General features: G+C 35.8%; 1 protein-coding gene across 11 annotated transcripts in view; it reads left to right on the forward strand.

Annotated features, from left to right (window-relative positions):
• The window catches only part of Pcdh15 (protocadherin related 15), a 1,443,104-nt gene that overhangs the window by 1,002,436 nt on the left and 420,180 nt on the right, over positions 1-20,488 (forward strand). For all 11 annotated transcript variants that reach the window (XM_029482520.1, XM_021175219.2, XM_021175220.2 and 8 more), the window contains one exon: positions 11,260-11,415. In XM_029482520.1, coding sequence (XP_029338380.1) covers positions 11,260-11,415 — 156 coding nt within the window. The remainder of the gene's footprint in view (positions 1-11,259; positions 11,416-20,488) is intronic.

A 20,488-nucleotide genomic window follows, 5' to 3' on the forward strand; every position in this document is an offset into this window, starting at 1 on the left:
ATAGCATTGGAAATGTAAATGAGCTAAATACCTAATAAAAAATGGGAAAGAAAAAAAAAAGAACCCTCACACTGACTTCTGTTTGTAATCCAACCATCAGTGAATAAGGGCTCTCCTTTCCCTGTACTCTCATAAGCATTTATTATCAGTTCCTTTGTTGTTCAAAAACATTTTGAGTATCATAACATGGAATATTAATTGTGTGCACTTTTCTAATTGCTAGAGATGTCATCAATATCATTTAGATATTCCTTGATGATTTTTACTTCTTTTTAAAATTACCTTTTGAGATCTATGACACATTTTTTTAATTGAGCAATTTGTTCACTTACCTCCTCCTCCTCTTCCTCCTTGTCATCGTCATTGTCTTCTTCTTCTTCTTCTTCTTCTTCTTCTTCTTCTTCTTCTTCTTCTTCTTCTTCTTCTTCTTCTTCTTTCTTCTTTCTCCTTCTTCTCCTTCTCTTCCTCCTCCTTCTAGTTCTTTATAGATATTAATCTTGAATAGGTGAATCCTATGGTCTTCCTCTTCACTTGCTTAATTTTTATTTTTCTCATATGTCATGGGTTTTTTTTTTGGTCTTATTCCTGAAAAAAAGAAGTCCTATTCAGAAAGTCCTTTTATATTCCTATGCTTTCTTGGGTACCACATATGATTTCTTTCAGAAGTTTTAGCATTTCAAGTTTCACATTGAAGTCTTTGATCTCTTCGGAGGGGATTTTTATGTAGGCAATAAATATACATCTAATTCTATCCTTCTTCAAGTGGACATCCAGTTTGTCCAGCACCATTTGTTGAAGATGCTGTCTTTCCTACAGTGTGTGTTGCTGGCAACTTTGTCAAATATAACATGGCCATTGTGAAAGGAACTCATGTATTGGTCATCCATTTTTCTTCCTTTGTTTTACTTTGCTGTGTTGTGATAGCATCATTAAGTACTTACTGTTATAACATTGTAATATCGCTTGTAATCTGGTATGAAAACCTCTCTGGCATTATTCTTTTCATCCAGGTTTGCTTTTGCTTTGGTTCTCCTGGGCCTCTTATATTTCATTGAAGAATGGTGTGTGTGTTAATGTGAATTGCATTGAATCTTTACATTTTTTCAGTAGGAAGATCATTTTTACAACATTCCATCAATCCATGAGCATCCACCGTCTTCGTACATCTTCGTGTATCTTCCTCGATCTCTGGTTTCAAAGGCTTAAGCTTTTTATTGTGTAGGCATTTCACCTTGCTGGTTAGGTTTATTCATAGGTATATTTTGAAGCTATGGGAAGTGTAGGTGTCACTAGGGTCTTTGTTTCTCAAATTGTTTGTTATTGATGTATAGAAAGGCTACTGATTTCTGTAGGTTTGTGTTTGTCTTGCCACTTCACTATAATTCTTGATTTTCTGTCCAGATTTTATGGTAGAGTTTTTGGGGTATCATGGAAGATATTATATCATCTATAAGTAGGATGAAATAATTGAGGTTTAACAAGGACTCACCCATGTACAGGTGTAGCTATGTTCTGGGATGGGAGGGTGGATAGGTGGCAAGGACTGAGGGTCAGTTGTCAGAACAGGCAAGAAAGCAAATAACTATGGCTCCCACATGGGTCTGATGTTGCAGTGTGGGGTGAAGGTCATGGGTCAGACTACCAAGTGGGCTATTCTTTATTTTTAATTTTATTTTTTAGTTATTCACTATACATCCTGCATCCTACTCACTGCTCACCTCTAGGTTACCCCCTATGACAATGTTTCCCCCATACTCCTCCCCTTCTCTTCTGAGTGGTAGGGGCCCTGCCTGGGTATCCCTCCCACCCTGGTACTTCAACTCTCTGCGAGGCTAGGTCCTTTCTCTCTCATGGAGGCCAAATAAGGCAGCCCTGCTAGAAAAACATATCCCACATAAAGGGTACAGCTTTTAGGATAGTATCCATTCCAGTTGTTCGGGAACCACAGGAAGACCAAGCTGTACACCTGCTACATATGTGTGGGAGACTTAGGTCCAGCACATGTATGTTCTTTAGTTGGTGGTTCAGACTCTTGACTTCCCTAATGGTCTTCCTGTTGAATTCCTATCCCCTTTGGGGTTCAAAAACCTTCCTCCTATTTTTCTATAAGAGTTTTCAAGCTCCATCTACTGTCTGGCTTTCTGACTCCTTGATCTGTATGAGTTAGTTGCTGAGTGGAGCCTCTCAGGTCTGCAAGCATGACAGAGTATCATTAATATTGTCAGGGATTGGTACTTGTCCATGGTATAGGTCTCAAGTTGGACCAGTTATCTGTTGACTATTCCCTCAGTCTCTGCTTCATTCCCAGTGCCTGCATTTCTTGTAGACAGGATAAATTTGGGATTAAAAATATTATGGGTGAGTCGGTGTCTCTATTGCTCCAAGTAGCTCTTCTTAACAATACTTCTTGTGAACAATTTCTACTAATAAATGTGGAAAAAGGTTTGAGTGATTGCTTATCCCATCCAGATTTTATTTATTATGATGCTTCCCAGCATATGTATATAAACATGCATATAGATGTATAAATTTTATAATATATTAAATTCTACTTAACTTAGAATGTATCCCTATTCAAAAAGTAAATATTGACAAAGCACACATTATTATTAAGGAGCTTATTATTGTGAACCAAAACCAAGCTCTACTTTCTTGTTAAACATGGATTATTTGCCAGAAATATAATTCTGGGGGTTGAAGCCAAATAATTTGGCTCATTCCTTTTATGAAAAGAGTGAGCCATAATAAACAATGTGAATGTTTTTGTAGAGCCACACAGAGCTGATAATTGTGTTTGAGCCTACAAACAACTGCCAAGCTCCATGCTATGGCCATTGACTCTGCATTCATTCAGTATATTAAAAAAATAATAAAATAAAACAAAACAGAATGCTACAAAATCGTTTTAGTATACATGATTCTCTTGTATCTGAGACATACCCTGATACTTTCCTAAGACTAAAAGAAATTGAATGTTTAATTTTGGCCAATAAGTTTTAAAATGACTTCAGATAAATATAAGGAAATGATTTAGGTGAATGTTAGTAATATTTGCAATAGAAGCCTACGTGGTCTTAGTCTCAGAGGTCTTGTGTATCTGCCTCTGTATTTCTTCATCTTTGCCCCTGTGGTCCTGCCTGTCTTTCTTTGTCAATTCACTACCCTCATCCCCACAGATCAGACTCTTGAGCATTTATATATTTAGATGCTCCATTTCTGTCTTTCATGTGGTGGTTTAGCTTTTTGATATTCATGTCTCCCAGTTCTATAGTAAAAGTTTTCCTTGTGTATTTGTGAAGACTGTAAGCATATACATTTGTGAATTCTAACATGATATTTCAACACACATATACGATTTATAACATCAAATCCATATAATAAGCTATGGTTGATTTTCCATCTCCTATCATTAGTATGTGTGGAGCCTTTGAGCCATACTCTTCTGTTATCTAGAAAATGGGCAATAGCTTGTTGTGTAATATCACACATATACACATGTGCATACACACACACACACACACACACACTCACACACACTAACTCTTAGGAAGAAAGTGTATTATGCTTCTTCTGTCTGTTTATACTTGTATACCTTTAATCAAACCTCCTATTGTCTGCTTCCCCTTTACCCTTCCTATCAGGTGCTAATCACTATCCTAAATTCCAACTTTCTGTATCTAGAATATATGAATACATATCTGAGTGAACACCAGTACTTCTCTTCCTGTACCTAACTTTATTTCATTTACCATAAAGTCTTTAAAGTCCTTCGATTTCACTATGTGATAAAATAGCAATCCCTTTTATATCTAAGGAATTTTCTACTGTGCCTATGTACCACATTTTCTCTATCCATTGTTGTGTGCCTGGCACTTAGGTTGATTCCACATCAAAGTACAGGGTGTATTTTAGAGGCAAGCATTGACATGTAGAGTTCCCTTTGCTATACTGATGCCATTTTCCTTTGATATATACTCAGTAGTGAGATAGCTGTATTTTGTGGTAGATCTAGTCTCTTGGATGCTCCATACACTTACCACAATGCTTGGGTAAATTTGCATTCCACAAAAGTGTACAAGTAGTCCCTCTTCAAGTCTCAATACCCCTTGCTACCTTTTGTATTTTTTCTTTTATAAAACTAGACAGTCTAGCTGAGGTGAGACAATGGATGTTTTAGTGTGGCTTTGACTTGCATTCCCATGACAACTAAAATAGTAAAATTCAACCCTTCTTCATAACTTTTTGGGGGGACATTTAAACTTCTCCTGAGATGTATCTAGTCGTAGCTTTTGCACATTTCTGGATAAGTTCTTTGAACTTTTTTTCGTACTGAATCTGAACCTTTCAAATTCTTTATATATTCTAGCCTTTGAATACTTACCAATCTCTCCCATTTTATTAATGTAAGACAACTTATAACACTCTGTTGGTTATGTCCTTAGCTATTGAGAGGCTTCTTCATAGTTTGTTTCAGATGCATGTCTTCAACATTTGATTCATTTCTATTCATTTGATTCATTTTCATAAACTTGAGAGAAAGTCCAAGTTTCTATCTTTTACAATGAATATCCAGTTCATAAATTGACTGCTTTTATTTAAAAAAAAATAAAAATAAAATTAATTTATTTTAAATCATTAAAATAAATACAAACTAAATAATTATTTGTCTGAATGAACTGTAACAAAGAAGTGTAGTGAGGTTATTTTAATGGACTTCTCCAATTAGAGTTGCATTTCAAGCAGGTAATAATGATATTTTTTTTTTCTAGAGAAAGAAATCCAAGCCAAGTTTTCTGCCCTTTGCTTTTTGAGGCTATAAATAATCTATTGTTTGTATAATCATGGTTGTATAGGGGGAAAAAGCAAATTTAATGTAAATAACAACATTTCAAAATTAAAAATTTTAAGTAGGCTAATTATTTTAATAAAAACTCATAAGAAAACATAAAAATTACCAGGCTCCATACATTTGAATTTGATTAGAAAATATTTGTAAAAGAGTTAATATGAACAGTTTGGCAATTTTCAAATATTGCTTTGGCTATCAGTTTTTCCCCCTATTTTTGTTTATGTTCAGTATAGTTATCCGAATTGACTCCTAAACAAAGTCATAAAAATCAATTGTATATATTGAGAAACTCAAGGATCTTTTAAAGGCCAAATTATGATCTCATGGGACAAGTATCACTTAATCACTATGAGGTGTGGAATGAGTACCTGTTATTATGGAATCAATAAATTAAATAGAACAAGCTGGATCTGTTTCAATAGTATAATATGGATCTAAACTCATTGCAAAGATTAGAAGCCCTTGGCCAGGGAAAGCAATGACCTAAGAGAACCCAACACCTTCAATTTTGAACTTTATTGCTGCTCAAAGGGTTTTATCCATTCTACCCAGGCACTCTTCATTTGCTAGGTCTGATGAGTGGCCTCATCTCCCATCCACATTTACACATGCATCCATCAGCATCCCTTTCTGTCACTCTTCCTTTCTCTCATTTGGAACCCATGACAATCTCAATGTTCACTCAACCTTCATCTTAAATAGACTCTAAAATTGATTGTAAGTCTTTTAAATTCTTTTTTGGAGGGGTGGTATTTCTTTTTTTAATTTAATTTTATTTGTAATTCATTTTTTACACTCCATATTCCATTCCCTGCCCCTCCTCATCCACCCCTGACTGTTCCACATCCCACACTTCCTCCCCACCCCACCCCATGTCCAAGTGGATGCCCCCACCCTCCACACCACCTCACCTTTAAACTCCTTGGGGCCTCCAGTCTCTTGAGGGTCAGGGGCATCATCTCTGAATGAACACAGACCTAGAAATCCTCTACTGTATGTGTGTTGGGAGCCTCAGATCAGCTGGTGTATTCTGTCTGTTTGGTAGTCTAGTGTTTGAGAGATCTCCGGGGTTCAGATTAATTGAGACTGCTGGTCTTCCTACAGGATTGCCCTTCTCCTCAACTTCTTTAGCCTTCCCTAATTCAACAACAGAGGTCAGCTGCTTCTGTCCATTAGTTAGGTGCAAATAACTGCATCTGACTCTTTCAGTTGCTTGTTGGGTCTTCTGGAGGGCAGTCATGATAGATCCCTTTTTGTGAGCATTCCATGGCCTCAGTAATAGTGCCAGGCCTGAGGACATCCCCTTGAGCTGGATCCCACTTTGGGCCTGTCACTGGATCTTCTTTTCCTCAGGCTCCTCTCCATTTCCATCCCTGTAATTCTTTCAGAAAGAAACAATTATGGGTCAGAAGTGTGACTGGGATGACAACCACATCCCTCACTTGATGTCCTGTCTTTCTGCTGGAGGTGGGTTCTATAAGTTCCCTCTCCCTACTGTCATTTCATCTCAGGTCCCTCCCTATGAGTCCTGGGAGTCTCTCACCTCCCAGGTCTCTGATGCATTCTGGGGAGTCCCCCCCCCAACCTCCTATTTCCTGAGGTTGCCTGTTTGCATTCTTTCTGATGGCCCTCAGAGCTTCAGTCCTTTTCCCTCATCCAATACCAGATCAGGTTCCCCTCTACCCCACACTGTCCCCCCCCCCCATCCACTTTCCCTCACAAGTTCTCCCTCCCTCCCCACTTGTGATTGCAATCACAAGAGAATTAAGGAAATCTTTTAAATTCTTTGGAATTTTTATGGGTTTTGTGCTCTGTATCTTGATTACACACACACACACACACACACACACACACACACACACACACACACACTGAGCTGCTACACCCTACTCTTAAATTCTAGATTCTCTCCCATCCCATCTCCACCCAGAATTCATTTCTTCTTTTTTTATCATAGTACCATATTTGTGCTGCTAGGGGTGAATTCCCACAACAGAGCAAGGACCATATCAATAAATGCTACTTATACATAAATTTGCTTCCTAATGTTGATACTGGTGTGTAATTATACATTCTATACTCCATAGTCTTAACTAGTCTGTTTTATGTTCATTGTGATTATTTAATATAAATTTAACAGAACTGTTCTTAGTATCTAAGGGTTAGGTCATGTTAACTTTACCTATCTGGAACTTAACATATAATAAATAGTATTAAAAACTATGAAATATATCTAAATTCATCTAAGTTTATACCTAATTCTGTTTTCAAATTGGCATTTTGTTCTTTATGTAACTCCTATAATTACATCATTATTTATAAAGATTAATTTTTGAAGGAGTAGACAACTCTGGACAATCATTACCTCTACTTTTTCATTTGCATATCAATCTAAGGGCTAGAACTACAGAGCCTAGTGGTAGATAGTTCGCCTACCATATGTTTGGGTGTGAGTCCAAGCCTTGGGAATGTGAAATAGATATTCCTAGAGCATACTTGCACCTTTTCTAAATTTTTTGCATAAAACAACAATAATTCTTCATTATATGGAGATAGTAAGCAAATCCCAAGACAGAGGGAAGGAGACATGGCAAAACCATTCATGCCTGTACAAATTTGACACACTTTTATATACGCTATGAAACAATAAGATCAAATCTTAAAGGTTTACAAAAATTAGTCCCATTTTAATAATGAAACTTCCAAATTATTAATATTTAAGTAATCAGCTTCTAAAAATATTAAATTTCCCTTATGTCATAGAGGAGTGTTAGAATCTGCAATGTGCACATCACTGCCTTGTTTACATACATTTCCTTCTCATGTAATAGCCTAGGTGGCTCATTTTCCATCTTTCTCTTCTACTATAGTGTCCCCATGTGCTTTGAAAGGTTCCTTCTTCACCTCATGCTTCCAATATTACCTTTGAGAGCTAAACTTCATAAACCGGTGATTCATATCATTGCACGAACATGCAGTCTTGACTTTGGAATAGTACATATTTTTTAAATTCTAGGGATATATAAATGTGATTATTTTAAACATATACCCCACACATTTTATGTATAGGGTGTTTCCTTGTTTCATAAATAGAACACATGAATAGAATTCAAAATGGAAGAAAGATCATCAAAGAACTGCCATGACTGACTTTCGCCTGTAGCTGTGCAAGCTCAACCAAAATCTCCCCCACACTTCCATCATTACAGAGTCATAAACCTCCCCAGCACTTCCATAAGCATTGCAGAGTCCCTAAAGTCTGACTAATCGACTCAGTAAGACTATGTGTGATGTATTTATGACTTCCCTGTACAGGAGAATAGGATTTATTCCAATACGAAATTACACTGTGCCTTCAATATTTGCCACAGGGACCTCTTTACTTCACTGTAATCCACAGTGGTTGGAATTTATTGCCACCTAAGTTCATCCCAACCACTAAGCAGTGCACACACAGGGAGCCAGAGTTGAGAATGACAGCAGTTCCAGGTGACCTGTTCATATCTAATTTACAGGTACTTAACTGGAAGAAGGGGGGCCCTCATACACTGTATTTAACTCCCTTTGAAAGCCTGTGACCTTTTTGTGCCAATGGTACAGTCCCATGTAAAGTAGCAAATGAAGATGAGGGAATTTATAAGTCTCTCGAAATATTTAGAGGAAAAATAACTTCAGATGAATATAACTTACCTGATTGTCTTCCAAAAGTTGTGCCAAAAATAGCAGTAGGTATACTTATTCTGGTTTTACTTTACAATTAAAACACAGGTTTTTTTTTTGTTTGTTTGTTTTTTGTTTTTTTTTTTTTTTGACTAGACTATTAGGGCAATTACTTTGAAACTGGTAGTAAAGGCACAGGGGGTCACTTACTTTAAATTCTGTGAATTTTCTGCAATTCAGTCCTTTATCTGAAACTTGAGACTTCCAGGTGGCTTTGCTAGCAGACTACTCTGTAGCATTCGGGATGTTTTATTAAAGAGGCCCTCTTACAAAATGGTTTACATTAGCAAGTTTTTGTCTTTGCTAACTTCTGAAAGTTATCAAATATTCTCAAAGTGCACTAACTCTATTTTCTATTCACTTGTAAAATATCTGCTATCTTAAGTTCCTTTGCTTCTGCAATGGTTATAGGGTTTACCCATTAATGTTCCATCCTCCGATTTTATTGTTGGCATGTAAGTGTGTCTTCTACCTGTCTTTCATCAGGATGTGCTCATGTAAATGTCTATAGTCATTTGTAGTATTTAGGTGATTTTTTTTTTAACCTAAACAAATTAGGGGTGGGGCTTAAGTGTATTATTTCAAAACTGCAGTATTATTTATTGTTAATTATTACGATGGTTTTGTCCTTAGTCATGGTATTTATTTTATGTTCCTGTGACGTGTGTGTGTGTGTGTGTGTGTGTGTGTGTGTGTGTGTGTGTGGAGGGGTGTTACTTGGAATTTCTATAAACATAACTTCACTGTCTTCATTGATGTCAGACATTAAAGCACAGAATGATGTCACAGCTCATGTAAAGATCTTCACCTCTATTTTATTTTTGTTTTCATCAGTTTTTAAAAATCATTTTGTTTACCTTTCCAATGATATCCCCCTTCCAGGACAACCATCCAAACCGCCGACACATCACATCCCCCTCCTCCCCTTTGCCTCTATGAGGGTGCTCCTCCACCCACTCACCCACTCCTGCTTCATCTCTGTAGCATCTCCTTCACTTGTATTTTGAGGAGGCCACCATTTACCAATTCTGTTACCTTTGACTTTGTTGCACACAGAAGTGCCTTCTGATTGTGTAACCTTTTGCTGTGGTTTAAACATATTTACTGCAGCACATGTCTCATCTCCAGGTGTGGCATGCAGTCTGCGATTCATTTTCCTCTCCCTCAGGCCCAGGGTTGTTTGCCCTGTCATCTGTATTGATTGTAAATATTAAGTGGCTTGTCTTATAATCCCAAATTGTTAGTTTATATTATAGAGAGCCCATTTATTTCATAGTTTATGGATAGATTTGATTTATTAATCTTGTTTGATACATATGTGCTTGTATTATGAAGCAAATGTAGGGTTTTGATTAGTGTACATTGGTGATGATCTGCCTAGGTAATTGTCAGACACAGAACACATAATCGGTAGTAGAGAGGAGGCAGGCCAGGGAAACCAACACTGTTGATGGACAGGGAAACATGGTCCAGGGATCTTTGGCACATGGTAAATGGATAAGTAATGAATAGCTGCTTATTTTATAAATGTACCTCCAAAACATGGCAAAAGATAATGCTGTACTTATAAAAAAATCGACCTCTAATACATGACAAAGGACAATGCTGAATGCATCATAATTATATTAAAAACTCGTGAAGGTGATGGCAATTCAGTGTTTTGTGAATGGAACATAGTTCACATCCCGTAAGTGTTAAGTGTTTGTTGTAAGTTCCCAGTAGTAGGTAGTCCTGTATGATGACTGAAGTAGAATCACATTACTATTGCTGGGTCCCCACTGTCAGAGTTAGGCAGGTAAGCACTGGAGATGTTTTAAACTTTCCCTTAGTCATCCAGGCAGTATTTCTGGAAGCAGAGTGAGAAATGAGTGTTCTCTGACGTCATTCACTCATGTGTCCTAAATATACATCAGGTGTTATGGAGAGGGGTGTGACTAGGTATTGAAAAGCACCCTGTTAGAGGGGTCCTCCAGTCTCATCAAAACAAACATATGAAGCATAGAATATATGAAGTTGTGGATGATAAGTAAAAAAAACAAATAGTGGAACTCGGAAAAATGGGGCAGGGTGGAGACAGGATACTTATGATGAGAAAGCCCTCTGTGAGTTATTCTGACAAAACAATATTTAGAGAAAATAGGTAAGCCTGATAGTGATAAAAATGGTGCACATAAAAGAGATGGGCAATGTGTATGTGTATATGTGGGCAGTTTGAATGTGGTTGGCATATGATTCAAGTTTTTCTTTTGCTCATGTTAATTTTATTATTAAGGGATATGCTATTTTCATGAAAGTAAGTGAACATAGAATTATAAAGTTTCTCACCTCTCAGAAGTTTAATGTGACTTTGTTTTCAAAAAATAATTTTAAGATCATTGTTTCTCAGGATTTTATAAAGAAAGACCTTTTTTGTTTTTTGTTTTTTTTTTTGTTGTTGTTGTTGTTGTTCAAGCAAATCTTAGCATGGGTTCTGTGTCTATGCACAAGCAAAATCTTATGATTATAATAACATTGGAAGCCTTATAGGTTTAGATGTGGAATTCAACAATGAAACCATCAGGATCATCTCCTCTTACTTTTAAACCAGGCCATATCTTGCTTTTTGGCTTATCATAGAAAAGAAGTGGTCAAACTAATAGTGAAACAGTTAAGTGTGTTGTTGTCTAAAACGATGTCATTTCTTCCCGCAGCCACCAATGAACATACACTCCATTGTGGTACAAGTCCAGTGTGTCAACAAGAAGGTTGGCACAGTTATCTATCATGAAGTACGCATCGTGGTGCGAGATCGGAATGACAACTCCCCCACATTCAAGCATGAAAGCTACTATGCCACTGTGAATGAGGTCTGTGCTCCTGCGCTGATATGTGTGTTCAGCTTGTATTATAAACCTGTGTAATTCCATTATAGTAATGACCAATGTGCCTAGAGGTAAAAGAACGTAAAATAAGAGCTAATAGTTTTTAAAAATGTATTCTATAACTCATAATAGAATTACAGAAATTCAAGCCACTATAGTAAAATGCAAATGACTGTTTTTTATTATAATATATTTTGAGAGAATATATATATATACATATATATATATATATATGAGAGAATATATATATAGGCATGCTACTGACATTTATGTTTATTGAAAAGTATTGGGCATAATGTCTTCAGATTTATGAAATGATTTCACTAGATACTGAAAGAAATTATTTTTGTGAGACATTATTTACAGTTACTGACTAATGTTTATATATATATACACATCATATATATACACATTATATATAATGTGTATATATACACACACACACATTATATATATACCTATACACACACACACACACACACACACACATATTGGTATTTCAAGACATTCTGATTCCATAGTCCAGAGAGCTAACTCTGGCTTCAAACTCCAAACTCATGGCAATTCTTCTGCCTGATCTCTAGCGTCAAATTACAAGAATGAGCCAAGTCCTAGCCTGTTAAATTTTAAAATTCCATTCTATGGTATCCAGAGACTTCAAAGAGAAACAATACTATATCCTCTTTATTGTATTTTACTTATATTACCAATTCTTATATGAAAATCATGTTAAAGTTTTGAAAATATCTTAAAAGTGATATTATTACTTTTATTGAAAATTCATTTTAATTGTCTTTTTCCCCTTTAATTAATGTCCCTCTGATGTTTTCTAATGGTTCCTCTATTAATTTGTTGTTAGACACTGAATCAGAAAACATTTGCAAAGTAACAATAATATCACTTTCAATGCATAATATAAACACAAAATATTAAGTTGCTATAAAAACACTGAATATATGAGATTATTCACTCCTATTTTACTCTTTAAAATAAAAAAATACTTTATAGAAAGCCATCAGTATGTTTTGAAAATAAACAGAAAATTCAGGCTTTCAGTTCAGCAATCTCTAAAATCAATCAAAATGATTTATTTGCGAAAACCTTCTATTTGTAAACATTGGGTAAAATTAAATAAAGAAGATGGGTTGTCTGAGATAATACCGCTGTCAAATGTTGGAAGATTAAAAGCACAGCATGTCAGTCAGTGGCTCTTTCTGTCTCTGAGTCCTTCCATTGGACCCTGCAGTAATCACAGATGCTGACTAGTTCCCAGGCCTCTAGCTTGAAGTTCATTTAAAGCGTTTTCCTTTTTATATCCGAAGTACAAAATTTGAATTAGAGTTCACCCTGTTCGATTGTGAACTTGATTAATAGAAACTGATAAGCAAATTATCTTAAGCAAAGATCTAGCTTAGGCAAAAATCGGCTTTTAGTTCACATCAGTTTTCTTCCTGCTCTGACTATAGTTCATCTTTCTTACTGAAACATAAAGTGATCTTAATTTGGTTTTTAAAGCATTCCATATTTCCTGATTATTTTTTCTCTCTCCTCCTATCCTTTCGCTGTCTTGTTGAAGAATAATCGTTCTCAGGTACCATTCCCCTCATGTCAGTCTGCTGCTCAACAGCTGCATCATTCCAATTACCATCAGGGGAAAGTGGATCTTCAAAGCCTGCCCAGTCTCACCATTTGTCAATGCTCTGCTCATTCCCTGTCTTCACTAATGGTGCCACACCTTGTTCAAGTTGATTTTCTTGGTGTACCACAGGCATCAAGTGGCTTGTCTTCTGTCCTATTGCTGCAGACCCTCTGGGCCCCTTTGTCTTCGTGGAATGGGTCTCTAGTCACGGGTGGGCAAAGCCTCATATGAGATGACAGACAGATGCACACAGGAGAGGTTGTGTAGAATCTGAATGTAATTTGTCAAATTGAGCATCAAACTTTTTATACAGAAGACAATAAGGAAGTTGGGTAACATACCCTGAAGGTACAAAGAGGTTACTGGATTCTTACATAAAACAGAGGAATGCAAACACAGGTCCAACAGGAACCACCTGGGATAGAATTCATTGTTAACTAATGGGATCAACAAGGGCTCTACCTAAGATTCACTTAATCTTAGAAGCCAGGGTCAAGGACTTTGTGCCCTTGCCATAGTTCCTATTTTAGTCTATTGTATAGTCCACCTTCCCTTTAGGCCATTGTAAATATGTGTGTATGGGTGTAACTCTGCTATAGTTCTAAGTATCTATTCTGGTTTCTTCTTAGGTCTGAAACTTCCTTCTTCCTTAGTGATGGTAAATTCCTGTGTAAGGGAATGACTTAGCTTTTATTCAAAGTGATAGTGTAGTACCAGAGGCTATTCTGAGTGTCAGTGAATAGCAACATTCTTCCTGAATTCCAAGCCCCTGGTCTTGCTCAAGGACTTTCTAGGACATGTTGGAACACTGGTGAAGGCTTTAGCTATGTCAGAATTTAATCTTAAAAGGCACTTATAATAGGATAATACTAAAAGAGAGCACATGGATCCATACACTAGGCTAACTCGGGAATGGAAAATTAATGTATGGGTAGAGAGAACACCAGACTCTAGGATTGAGTTTCCGTGAAACTCTTCTGCCTTGTGAGTAGCTTCTAAGCCTCTTGGCTTGTCAAACTGACTCAACCGGAGTGCGTGGCATCCTATGAGCTCTCCTTGATTGATGTCTAAAGTTTAGCTCAGGACTTACTCTCCTATTGTGTTGAACATCCCAGTGTCCTCTACAAAGCTGCTCAGTGCTTTGCGTGTGACAGACAGCTGAGACAAATTGACCCACTGACTCCGTATTTGGTTTTAGAGAGTATATACTTTATGATCACATCCATTTGTTTTGATTTTCAACATGCTAACGCTGATTAATATTTGTGTTTTTAAAAAGGAGAGACTTGACTATACCTGCCAATAATATCAAGAAAAAAAGATTCTGCTACTATCGTCTTTCATTTATTTGGGTAGTTCCGTGATGATAGTTCTCATTTCAATGACTCAGAATTGCATATGTAACCATGCGTGACTGTGTCTATATATGTATGTACATGTGTGTGAATTTATGTGCATATATTATACATGCAAACATACATGTATGTGTGTATGTATGTATATGTATATATATGTGTATATGTGTGTGTGTGTATGTTTACATGTGTGTACATATGGACACAACATGCCATCTACAATATTACCTTTAAAATTAAAAGAATTTCTTTATCTCTGTGCAAGATTAAAAGATCCAAGATATTTTTCTTGCTATTTTCTCATTTAGTACGAGGTGGAAACACTTAAAATCTACATGTAAAAAGTCATTCAGGATTGAAAAAAATTGTTGGTATAATATTGTTTGACACTGTAATAAAATGCTTGACAGGTATAAAGTCACAATCACAGATTTGTAAAGAAAACTTTTCATCCTCAGGCCCTGGTTAGTTCTTTGTTCCCCTCAGGGAGAGAAGAGGGAAACTTGAGCAGTATCTAAAGTGGCAGAAAATGGCTGAGAAACAGAGTTTGCACCTAACCCCAAACCCCTACTTCCATTCCTCCTTCACTGGTGGACTGGTATAAGCATGCTATTTTATATCTGAATTAGAAATAAACATCACGGCTTGTACTTATGGTATTATTAAACATTATCATGATCATAATCAGCATACTTATAAATAGGTTTAATTCTAGGAGCTAATATTCTTTGGAAGAATGTTTTTCTAGTAATATGTCAAAAATTCACCAAAACATTGCCATTACTTTTATTTAAACTCTAAGTGATGACTATGACAGAGGTTATAATCTTTCTTGAAAAGTAAAACACAAGATAGTTTGAGGATTTTTATCTCCCTGGGTAATTGTCAGCTCAACGAGTTTTGAACAAATATATCATTAGTTAATTATATTGGCTGGTTTGAAAAATAACTTGTAGAGTAAAATCACAGTTCATTCTTAAGCTAGTTTGGAAGATAAGTCTTTACCAACAATAATGTCTTCAAAATATATATTTTCATGCCTTAATATTTTTACATACCTTCTACTTCCCACAATATATTTACATACATCCCACCCCCCGAAATCCTTTGAAATAACAAACAGCAAATAAGTAAATACATAAAAATTCATGCAATATTTTGGTAATTTATTTTTAAAAAGATAAATTTCACCCAGCACTAAGATTTATGCTGCAAGTTTATAAAAGCCAGAGGAACAGGGTGTCTGCTGTGAGATTGCATATCTTAGAAATGTTGGGGAATCTGTACCCATGGAATCTCAATAGTAAGGATATCTCAACTCTACCTGAGGAGAGATAATATCAATTGATATGCTAACACAGAAAGGGAGAGTTCATTGGGCCCCAGCCCACAAGAAAGAACTACAGGCAACTAAGGAATGTTACAAGGGTGAGAGAGCATTCTGCTCCATGAATGAGACCCTGACTGGTTATCCAGCACCACATGGTCAGCTCTGAAATCATATACATACAACTTACATTATATGGACTGAGCAGATTATATTTATATATTTAAGATATAATAAGTAAAGAAAAAGAGACCAGATGCCATAGATTTGAGAGATGGTGGGGAATGAAAGGGTTAATCAGAAAGGTTGGAGGGAGGGTAAAGAAAAGGGGCAACAATGTGTATATGTGTGTATGTGTGTGTATCAAAACAAACAAACAAACAAACAAACAAAGGACAATAGTCACCAAAAATATTCTAAAATCAACTCAAGCTTTGTGAGATAACAAAATGAAAAACTCGTACCTAAGTCTTTGGAAGCCAGAAAAATAAGGATGGTAGATCAATGTAACTATGTAATGTTTGATGTTCCTAATTATGTGGAATAAATTAGAGCATCCCCAAAAGTATAGTTCTCACTTTTATGCAAACTATTGTAGCTGGGGAATAAAACCTGTGACTAGTAAATAATAACAATACACAATTCACACTCAAGCAGAAAGTCTCTCTTACAGCTGCAAACAGGAGAAACTGAACTTACAACTATTTCTATTATAAGACAGGAGTTTAGAAAATATAAGTTCCATGCTCAAACCAAAAGCAGACCTTTCTGTCTAACATCCTGACATCTGAAACAACAACTTATCCTACAGGGAAACTGAAAACACATTCAGTGGTAGGAACATTATAAAGAATGTGCACATAAAAATAAGATTGTTTTACTCTGCATTCCAGTAGCCACTGCTCACAAAGTGTTGTCATGCTAACATTGTGATCAAAACCGGCACGAATAGCTAATGTGTGTGGCCTACAGAACACTTGATTTGTAGAAATGAAAATAAAATTCTCTTCTCACTCATAAGTATCTAATTATTTTTTTCCTGTGCATTTGAAAGATAACACTTAAAAACTCAAGGGGGTTATATTCCACCCTCTAAGTAGTTTATTGTCTACTTCAGGATGTTTCTATGCTGTTGTCTTAGCATCCTTGCTATCTTGTGCACTGTGTGAGTCTTTAGGGATAGTGATGAATTCCTTTTATGCCCAGCTATACAAATATAAGAATCCCCTGTTCCTAATGAGATATGCTAGTAAATAAAAATAAGTAAAATGAATATTTATATGTGAATAAATCTATCAACTGAATAAAACATTTATTTTCATGAATATGTATATAAACACACATGTATATGTATATCCATTATATATATATATATATATATATTTCCTAGGGAATATATATGAAATATATAGAGAAATACTATAGTTATAAACCTAGCAAACACAGACAAGTACTGACAAGAACTGGAGCCTTTATTGTCTAGTGTGCAAATGAAATAACAAATCATGTATATTTTTATATAATTGATTATTCATATTATTTAAACAAATAATCATTTCTTAGGCAAGAAAAAGAAAAAAACAAAATAGCATATCAAAATGTACACACTTTACAAGTATGTGACTTTATATCAATTATGTATCAATAATTACATTAAAATAAGAAGACAAAATGAACAAATTGAGAGACATAATTTCAGCCTATATTTAAATATTAAGCCAAATCAAGGTAGTTGAAAGGAAATAGAATAGAAAATATGGATTATGGAAACTTGAATTTAAAAGGATGGAAGAAGACATGCCATATAAATAGCCATCACGCACTGGAGAGATGGCTCATTGTATAAGAGCACTGGCTGCTCTTCCAGAAGACCCCAGTTAGAGTCTCAGCAGCTACATAACACTTCCAGATATAATTCCAGTTCTTAAAGATATGATACCCTCTTCTGGTCTCTGTAGGCACAGGAAACACATAGTACACAGATACACATTCAGCTAAATACTCACATACATGGAAACACAAAAAAACCACAATATTTTTAATAGTGCCATATAATAGTACCATATAATAGACAAAAGTCTATTATACATGTCCAAATGTAAGACAAAATGGTCTTAAAAAGAATTATAAATGAGTATTCAAAATATTTATAATGATAAATATTTGAGTGATATAAATTTATACATATAAATAAAAACCAAATTTGTATTTATATATATAAATACAACTTTATGATAAAGTAAGTTGGCAGAATAAAATCAGAAATATAAAAATCTGTCATCATAGATAGAAATTAAAACTCTGAGGTAACTGGAAAGAAAGTCTCCCCAAAGACGCAGACCCTGAACCCTGACCTGGCATAAGGAACCTTGCAGGTATTATTTATCATATTCAACTCAGTTGGAGGGAACGTCCTGGTTACCCTGGTGCCTAGTATAACCATAACTATGTCTCCTTAAAAGATGTGCTCTCCAAACTGGCCATTGAGTCACAAACTCTCAATATATTAAAAGATAAAATCTTACAATGTACTTTCACCCAATGAAATTAAACTGGTAATTGAAAATAGAACCTTGGAAAATGAAAAATACAGACATTTGAAGAAGGGCTCTTTCTCTCCCTCACTTTCCTGGGGTGAGTTATGAAACAGGATTTTGAATCAAACCATTTCACAGAGGAGAGCAGAAATCCCTACATATTTACATAGACACACCCCAAAGGATCCCCAACCTCTACTTAGTGAGCAACAATTAACCATAGAAATAACTTGTGTGCATGATGCTGGCAAAGACTTGGATGCACTCACCCTAAAGAATGGAAAAACTAGAAGGAAACAGAAAACAGATACCTCCACACATCAGTAAAAGCTGTGATGTGCTGAGAAGAGCAAGTGTGGACACATTGGATTACGTTAAAGAAAGGGCATCCACACAGTGAAGGATGGTCAGCAGAGAGGAGAGAGAAAACATTTGAAAACTGTCTGATACAGTGGGGATCCACGACTAAGATGGAACAAAACCTCCCACTCCTAACTAAGAAGCTTTCTACAATTGAGACCAACTTGCCAAGGAAAAGAATTCATATTCTCCAGTGGAGTCTCATTAGGTAAATTAATCACATCTAAGAGTAGGCACCATGCCCAAGAGATGGCCAACACAAAATGAACATACTAGTATTTTTGTAGACTTTTTTTTGCCTTGTTTGGACTTTTTGTTGTTGTTGTTGTTGTTATTTTTGTTACTTGTCATTTGTTTATACATTATGGTTTCCAAACTTGTGTTTTTATGGATTTTGGTTTTGTGTTTGTATGATTCTTGTGGTTTCTTTCTGCTTCCTTTTTGTTTTTAATTTTGTTTGTTTGCTTTCTGAAGACGGGAAGAAAGAAAGAGTGTGGAGTTCAGTGGGTGGAAGGGTAGGGCCGAGTTGAGGTAGGAGGGACTGGTCAGAATGTAGTGTGGAAAGGAATTTAAAAATCAAGAGGGGGGAAACACTTAACAAGATATCAAGTTACAGAATCTAAGAGGGGCTCAGAAATGTAATGCTAAATCAGTTAAATCATAATGACTGGCAACAATAGAGCGCAGAAAAGTGGGGAAAATATTAACAAATGTTTTCTTAGAAAAGTATAAAAATGACCAGTAAGAATAAGAAAAATATTGTTTAATATCACTAATCTTCAGAAACATGTAAAACTCACAATGAGACATTTTATGTTAATTATAATGGCTGTTTTCAAAAAGGATGAGAAATTGTGTGGTGATCAAGAGGTGATAGGGGAGATGTGTATGCTATTGGTGGGAATGAAAATTAGCAAATTCATCAGGGAACTCTGTAATAAAAAGAAAACGAAACAAGTAAAAAAAAAAAGAATGATGATAGGATTCATCTATTCAAAACTGAGTTTGTAATACACAGAAATGCAGTCAGTGGATCACAGAGAAACCTAGCCTCCAATGTTTACTCTGACAAACCCACTATACTATGAAATCAAGGCATGTATTGTCCACGCTTTAGTGGGAAAACAATAAATGGTTTCCATACACAACCAGTACTATTCAGTCATAAATATAAAACCATGTAATTTATAAGGAAATAGACAGTTCTGGAGGTAATTGAGTGAAATAAGCCAGGCATAGAAAGAAACATATATCAAACCCTTCCTCATAAATGGGAGATGAAAACTTGGTATCCATGAAAATGGAAAATGGAATACTCATTATTAGATCTAGAAGGATGGAGGTAGGAGGAAAGGATCTGATGTAACCAGTACACAGGAGAGATGTACCCTACTGGTCAACACTGTAGAACAACAGAAGTTCATAATAATTTATTATTAAAAAAATGGTAGAGAGGAGACCTCAAAATTTCCAATTACAAAGAACTAGTAAGTTGTTAAAGAGACAGTGGGTCTAATTATTCCATAGACTCTGTAATGGTTATTCCTGGTTGTCAACTTGATTATATCTGGAATGAACAACAATCCAGAATTGGAAGGCTCACCTGTGATATAGATCTTGAGACTGGGAGATACAAGTTTCTAACCTGGATCTTGGAGTGGAGATTTTGAGGCATAGTGGCTACGAATCCCAGGAGACCAAGGCAAGGAGATCTCTGAGTTCAAGGTCAGCCTGGGACAAAACAAGTCCCAGATCTAGTCTTGGTAGTACACACCTTTAATCTGGGCCACACCTTTCTGCTAGAGACCTGTATAAGGACACTGAAAGAAGGAAGATTCTC

This window comes from Mus caroli, chromosome 10 (assembly GCF_900094665.2).
Source record: "Mus caroli chromosome 10, CAROLI_EIJ_v1.1, whole genome shotgun sequence".
Classification (NCBI taxonomy): Eukaryota; Metazoa; Chordata; class Mammalia; order Rodentia; family Muridae; genus Mus; species Mus caroli.